Genomic DNA, 8061 nt, shown 5'->3' with positions numbered 1-8061 from the left:
TGTATAGCCCTTCTCCATAGCGTATACCTTCCTCCATACATTACAATAAACTTGTCCCCATACAGTACATATTCTCCTGCCCTATGGAACGTATACTAGAGAGATGACATCATAGATTCCAGGATACAGGTTCACTGTAAAGCAAGGCACACAGCGTATTGATTACACTGAGTATAACTTGGCCTCTGACAGCAAACCTGTCTCCCTGTAACTTTCAGTTTCATTTCTCTGGAGCTTCAATGTTTGTGTGGGAGGGAATTAAACAGGAAGATGCAGTAAAGGGAGTGGGAGCAGATCTGGTTGCTGGGGTGAAGCAAGGTGCAAGTTAGATGGCTACATAAAGGGGTGCAAGTTTGGGAAAAGAGCAAGAGCAAGGTAGGGTACAGAGGAGGCTGAGTAGACAGATTTAGGAAGTAGGGGTAAGACAATAAGCTATTCAGATGGAGGAGAGACCTTGACAACAAAGAAAAACAGAGCTGACTGGAAACACAGTGAGGAGAGAACGCAGACAGAACACTGAGATAAGAATAAGCATTAGACGAGAAACTTTGAACAAATTTTATATTTTAATACCAGTACCTTACAGCCAGGATAACAGAGACATAGCTTAATATAGAAACACTGCAAACACCGAGAGACATAGACTACTGCAGAAACACAGCAAAAGTACACGAAAAAAAAGCCATCAGACAAAGATTGATACAGAAAGTTAGTGAGTATATTGTCAGTTGCCATGTCTGCCTATGAGGGCCTGTCTTCCCGTCTGAGGACGGCACTGTGTGTATCAGGGGGCAGTATGGATCTGGATGTACTTGGGCGAACTTTGGGACTTACCTCTGAGCAGCTGACAAGGTTGGTGGAGGAGGAAGAGGGGCGCAGCATTAGGATCAGGGAGCAGGAGGGCAAGCGAGTGGCTGTGTATAAAAGTGAGCTGCGAGTGTGCTCTGAGCGTACAAGAAAATGTGCTGGGGACTGCGGGAAACTGCACCTCTGCCGCTATTTCATCATGGGGAGCTGTACCAGGTAAGCCAGGAAACCCTGTGCCAGAGTTATTTTCAGGAATTCAAAATTCAAGTAATTATTCCCAGATCTGCTATGTTGGCCTAAAAATTCAATTGCAACTCAGACATTTGACACTTTAGTAAATAATTCTTTATGTTAGCCAATTATGGTTAATTTTCATATTTTTGTAGTTAAAGGACCACTATAGTCACCCAGACTACTTCAGCTCAATGAAGTGGTCTGGGTGCCAGGTCCCTCAAGTTTTAACCCTTCAGATGTAAACATAGCAGTTTCAGATAAACTGCTATGTTTACATTGCAGGGTTAATCCAGCCTCTAGTGGCTGTCTTCCTGACAGCCGCTAGAGGCGACGCTGATTGCGAAAATCGCATTCAGCGTGCAGAACGTCCATAGGAAAGCATTGTTTTTAATGCCTGCGCGGCTCTGGCTGCACAGGCGCATTCTGCTCCATTCAGGAGCTGACGTCGGAGTGGGAGGAGAGGTAACCAGCACAGAGGGAGCCCGGCGCTGGATAAAGGTAAGTAGCTGAAGGGGGGCCCTGAGTGTGGGGGTGACCTAAGGGTTATATAGTGTCAGGAAAACGAGTTTGTTTTCCTGACATTATAGTGATCCTTTAAGGCCAAAGTTTCTCATGATGCTTTGTCAGCAGTACAACATGAAAACTACTTTTAGACATCTCACAGTTTTGGTTTCTGTTTAATTTGGGAAAACTCATGGGAAACATTTTCCACAACAGCTAGCACATCAAAATTTAGTCACAATAGGGAATGGCAGAGAAGCACTTAGAGCAAGGTTTATTTAAAGTGGCACTGTCACCTTCTGGGGACTTTGCATCCAGAGATCCCTATTCCCTTGCAGCCATCACTGGTCATGGATAGGGGATTGACATTTCTTGACGACGGTAGCTGCGCCCAGTGTCTAGAAGTGTCAATGGTAGGGGAAATACTGAGACAAAGTCCTTACTTTGTTTCAGTATATCTTTTGAATTGTTTGGAATATCAGTAAAATTGCTGGGTAATAAAAAATAACTGCAAAGAAAGGGTACCAAAATACTAGAATAGAACCAGGATCCTCTGTCCTCTTGGTAGATAAGGCTAATATAAATGGGGGTATCTTGCATCAGGTGATCACTACGGTCTCCCCGTCCCCCCCCAAAAAACCTGTGCAGACAATCACATGATGACCTTATATTAAAGGGACAGTGTAAGCACCCAGACCACTTCAGCTCATTGAAGAAACTGCAATGTTTTCATTGCAGCTCTAAGCGTGACCTCAGTGGCTGTCTACCAGACAGCCACTAGAGGGCTTCCGGAATCCAAACAGACTTTTGGTCCGTTATCTTACGCTGGACGTCATTACACCCTGCATGAGGACCTCCAGCGTCAGATTTTTCCCATGGGAAAGCATTGAATAAGGCTGTCCTATGGGGAGGTCTAATGCAAGCGCGGCCATTGCTGCACCTGCGCATAAGGTCTCCCCCGCCGGCTGACATTCGACTGTTATCAGCCTTTCAGTACCATCAAATATTTGGACGAAACTGAAACTACTAACATAGAAGTGGAATTTCCCCATAAGCAATACCATAAGCTGGGCCTTAGCTGGAATTGCCTATGGGACCCTCGGTTTGGTCATATCTCTTGAAAAACTGAGTGGCACAAAACTGAGGAAGAGAGTTTGCAACCTATGACTACCATTTCCACTATAATGACATGTGGCATGTAATGGTTCTAACATATGATGCTTAGACTGTTCCTTTAATTAGTCATTTTATCCTGGCCCTCAGTATAGTTAGATTCTTCATTTCTATGTGTTCTGTTTATTTTTATTTATTTACTTTATTTTTCAAATTTAAGACCAAAATAGCTGAATTGATAAAATTCTCCAAGTCAGCCAAACTTCCAGTTTGGTTATTTTGAGCTAAAGTTTGAAATTCACTTGGAATTCACCATTTCAGACAAGTCTTACTTTAGTAAATAAACCTGTTGGTATATATCTGGATTGGATTTTCATTAATTTCAGCTCTTATACCCAATTCTCGAAATTCATCTGTACAATTAGAGCCACTAAAGTACATAATATATATGTTAAAATTAGCTAAATATGTTAACTAATTTGAGTATAATCTTTGCATCATTTGTTTCCAGTATGCCTTCATTTGTTTGTGATTATTTACTTGTATGTATTAATAATAATTTGAAAAAAATAATATATATATAACTTTGGTATGTCTACTTCTTATTGACGGTGTGTTCTTTTTTTTTTTTAATTTAAAGTAGTGACAGATTTAATGCTTTGTTACCATCGAAATGGAAAGTAAATTTTAAAAAACCCAAAAACTACTTTTAGCTTTTGCTCGTTGACGAGACACTACATTTAATTTAAAGTTTTAATCTTTAACAAAATTATTTATTAAAATAACGATGCATTTTGCAGTGGTTTATAAACAGTATCCTTGTCCTTTTATCTCAATACATTCACCGATTCTTCAAGCTACATTGTGAAGCCTGTAGCTCTCTACTTTTTATAAACCGTATAAAGATGACATTTTACGTTGACTGCTAGATCACAGCCAATAAGGGTTAAAATGTCTGCAGACATCATCAGCATTAATCCCCTGTATTGTCCCTGTTTGATGAGTCACATGTGCTAATTTCACTGTCGCGTTTTACACAAATCCCATATAAGGAACCTAGTTAGTTTAGTTTCATGTCTATCAATTACCCGTAGCAATGTGATAATGACATTATCAGTGCAGAAAGCGTAGAGAGCAGTGTGCCTGCATCCCTGAAACGTGAAGGCTCCAAAACAGGCAGACATGCAAAACCCAAATATATTTTTTTCTTAAATCTTGGCTTCTCTTTAAGTATCTCTTTAAGTATTTCTTTCCTGGGAATAACTGTGTTGATGTTGTCATTGGTCACAGTAGCCTCATTGGAAATGCCGTTGTTCTCTGGTGTTCTTCAGGTCCCCATGTAAGTTTAATCACAGTGTTCAGACACCTCACAACTTTCAAGTTCTACGGCAGCATCAGCTGGAAGCACTGGGCACTAAGGTATTACAACAGCTTCTGTTACAGAATGACCCAAGTCTGCTGCCTGATGTAAGTATTAGATGTGGATCGTAGGTAATGTGAAGGTACTTTCAATGAAATTGTAAAGAGACAGTATTGTTTCATGATTACAATGTGTACAGTGGATCTGTCACCTTTTGGAATCTAATAAAGGCCTTTTAATTTTCAGCTCAAAGAAGTGGTCTGGGTGCAAGGTCCAGCAAGTTTAACCTTTTTGCTGTAAACATAGCAGTTTCAGAGAAACTGCTATGTTTACATATGGGTTAATCCAGCCTCTAGTGGCTGTCTCATTGACAGCCGCTAGAGGCGCTTCCGCGCTTCTCACTGTGATTTTCACAGTGAGAAGACGCCAGCGTCCATAGGAAAGCATTGAGAATGCTCTCCTATGGACTGGCTGAATGCGCGCGCGGCTCTTGCCGTGCATGCGCATTCAGCCAGGGAACGTCAGAAGAGGGAGGAGAAAAAAAGGTAAGGGATTAACCTCTTCATCCCCCTTCAGCGCCACGGGAGTGGGACCCGGAGAGTGGCGGCACCCTCAGGGCACTATAGTGCAAGAAAAACGAGTTTGTTTTCCTGGCACTATAGTGGTCGTTAAAAAAACCCAACAAAGACTAAACCAGAGCTCCAAGACCCACAAGGGAAAAACGAAGAAAAAACCCAAACAACATACCCCCCAAAGCAAAACTAAGACCCCCTACGTGTTCCCACCGATATGGGACGAAAAACAAAGAAAATTACTTCAGAAAAACACACCACCGGACTCACAATTGGAGACATGTGGAGGCAAGCGCGTGGCGCCAACGGGCCCAACATGGCGGCTCTCCACGGAGGCTGTTCAGACTTCTCCGATGACATGTCGGGAGAAGATTACTCATCTGCCTCAGCACCGAGAATACCCTCACAGCCCGATAAACCCGCACCGGACTCCACCCCGGTAACTACGCTAATCCTGAAACAACTACTTGCAGCCCTACAGACTAGCCTGCAGAAAGACATCATGGCGCTGAGAGGCGACCTGAGGGGTCTGACAACTCGCATAGACACCCTCGAAAACGCCTCCACAAATAACTCCCGAGATATTGGAGAGCTCCAAAAGACCGTGAGTGACCTCCAGCTACAACAACGGAACACGGCACACCGCATGGCGGAACAGGAGGACGCCAGGAGGGGAAACAACCTTAAGCTGAGGGGGATATCTGAGGCGATACCTGATGCGGCATTACCACAGCTCATTAAACGCCTACTCACGAGTATATTGCCGCCTACCCAAGCCGACAGGATTAGCCCTGAGCACCTCTTTAGGGTCCCCATCCCGCCCAAAGCGCCAAACACAGCCACCAGGGATGTGATTGTAACCTTCCGTACCAGACAAGACAAGACGGCAACCCTCATTGCCCTGCGGGGAAAAACGCCGCTCCAATTTGAGGACATGTCACTGCACTTTTTTGCGGACCTCTCAAGCGACACCCTGGCGTGGCGGCGATCCCTTAGACCGCTCACCACACTCCTGCGACAACACGACCTCCGATATCGATGGCGGCCCAACCACATACTAGCTGTTCACCAGGGGACGAACTCCCACCAGATTCGAGACATAAGTGAAGCAACACAGCTGCTGCAGGCCCTGGGCTTACCACGAGAATCTCTTCCACCGTTGAACCAGCAGAACGCATCGCCCCCACACCACTCCTGGGACCCGTCTCGAATAACCCCTTTTGTGCCACAGGTACTAACACCCGACCCCTATGTTACGGTCACCACATGAACGATGACTGGAAGATATTCCCCAAACCGGGATGCAGTGACTGCTACCACATGGATAAGCAGACCGCCTAACATAGGCCCTATTATTGCCTACTGACTTTTTAGCATGTTTTTTCTTTTGGTTCCTTCTTATGAACACTCCGTTATATTGTTTAGCCAGGTTACTACTGGGAATGTTGTGCGCTATATATGTGTCTGAATTATGTCCGGCCTATGTTCCCGAACAGTTTATTGGTGTTTTTTTATTTTATTTTTATTTTTTTTATTTTCTTATAACAGAGTCTACAATTCATGTTTAACTCATTTTATACTAACGTGTCTCACAAAGGCCTAAGCAACCATTTTAAGCGCAGCACACTCCCTTGCCTTCATGTTTTAAAACAAAGTGTAAGACCACCTCGAAGACCATATATTGGCCTGGTATATTGGCCTAATATATTAGCCTAATATTAGCTTAATTTTCTTACAGCAGAGTCCACAACTTATGTTTCACTCACTTTGCACTAATGCGTCTCACAGTTACCTAAGCATCCATTTTGCCCTCATGTTTTAAAATAAAATGTATGACTACCTCGAAGACCCAGCGTGATGCCAACCATATATTAGCTTAATCGCATGTATTGCCTAGCGGGTCATCCCGCATTTAACTGTTATACAAACAAGGCTATTCATACGCTACCTAGTCTCCATAATATCCACAGTAAAGTACTAACCACCTTGTTATTCATGTATTGCCTAGCGGGTCATCCCATATCCAACTGTTATATAGCAAAGTCTATTCATATAAAGTGGACTTCCAAAACTAGACATGTTTTGCTCTCCACTTAAACTATAGTGGTGCCCTGTCCAACACGTTAAAACGCCCCAGATGGCCAAGCCCACCGCTTAACTTGATGTCCATGTGTGCCTAGCAGCCTCACTATGTTTATGTTAATATCTTTCAATAACTACCCTTGCACCGGCCCTGCCCATGGGGAGAAGTGGCCTGAGGTCCAGGAGTGTTCCCTTTAATTGTCATGGCAACACATGGCTACGGGCAGCGCCACCTGGAGATTATTTCATCCTCTGAGGCGATCTCTACGTCCCACACGAGGGCATGAGGCCCATATTAGTAATCCTGTAAGACCAGGGTTTCTGTGGTTAATATATGCCGTATGTCTTACTGTTATAATCTGTTATTACTACAAATAACGAGGTACTACTAATCGTTACCACTCTACCAAACTATGCCTATATATATTGTATCTTGAACTCTTCATTGCATGTAAAGTTATTCCTATTACTTTAACATTCATATCATAATTACTTCTCTTTACTGTGCAGCCAGATGCTGCTCTGTTTTAAACGGGTTCATGCAATCTCTACCATAGCATAGGTAACCCTGCAAGGTTAAGCATCCAGTAACTTTAATCTACTCTATTTTATTTCATACACCTGTACTCTGATGAATCCACTGTTTAGTTAAGCATGTTAAACACAAAAATTGTGCAAAATATCATGCCACTCTTTAACTTGTATGAAAACTGAAATACGCTGTTGTGGCGCTTATGGAAATATTGTAACCACCTGCACAACCAAAATAAAGAATTTATAAAAAGGGAAAAAAAACAACAACATAAAAACAACAAAAAAAAACCAGCCGTTGTTTATGTAAATGTTTTAGGATATACAAATTATTAGAGCGATCGGTATTCCATTTTATCTGAGGATACCCGAGGATGGCTAGATGAAATGCTGAAAGGCTAGGCTGAAATGATTTGACGTCGTCCTGTGGAATACGTTCTCCATAAGTAGTTTCTTGATCTATAATTATCCTATCATTACTGCTTTATTTCTCAAAAATAGTGTTATGCTTCCTGGATCTGGTGTCCCACTGTCTAACAAAACTTGATTGACATACTGGGATAGTAGGTGAAGAGGACCCTGCCTCAACACATTTACCATCTAAAATGATAAGGGAGAAATACACAAAGCAAATGAAATAGTGCATTAAAATTGTGTATATGTATGTGTGGGTATATATATTAATATTACTGGTATTTATAAAGCTCTAAGTTATTCTGTAGCACTATACAATTAGCATATATATATATATATATACACACACACGTACACACTGTTTGTGGGTTTTGCTTTTGTAGTGGAGAGGCTGCTTGTAGGGTGTGTGTGGATGGGGTTGTTTGCAGTAGAGTATATAAGTGGGGA

At 42.5% G+C, this 8061-nt stretch overlaps 1 protein-coding gene across 1 annotated transcript in view; it reads left to right on the top strand.

Annotated features, from left to right (window-relative positions):
• The first annotated feature begins 279 nt into the window (after positions 1–279).
• LOC134602599 (protein mono-ADP-ribosyltransferase PARP12-like) overlaps positions 280–8061 on the top strand; it is a 64309-nt gene continuing 56527 nt past the window's right edge. Inside the window, exons 1-2 of the mRNA XM_063447627.1 lie at positions 280–1023; positions 3987–4122. Of these exons, the coding sequence (XP_063303697.1) occupies positions 734–1023; positions 3987–4122 (426 nt within the window). The 5' untranslated portion in view covers positions 280–733. The remainder of the gene's footprint in view (positions 1024–3986; positions 4123–8061) is intronic.

Source organism: Pelobates fuscus, chromosome 3 (genome assembly GCF_036172605.1).
Source record: "Pelobates fuscus isolate aPelFus1 chromosome 3, aPelFus1.pri, whole genome shotgun sequence".
NCBI lineage: Eukaryota > Metazoa > Chordata > Amphibia > Anura > Pelobatidae > Pelobates > Pelobates fuscus.
The sequence above is the reverse complement of the archived record's forward strand: the minus strand, read 5'-3'. Positions and strand labels throughout refer to the sequence as shown.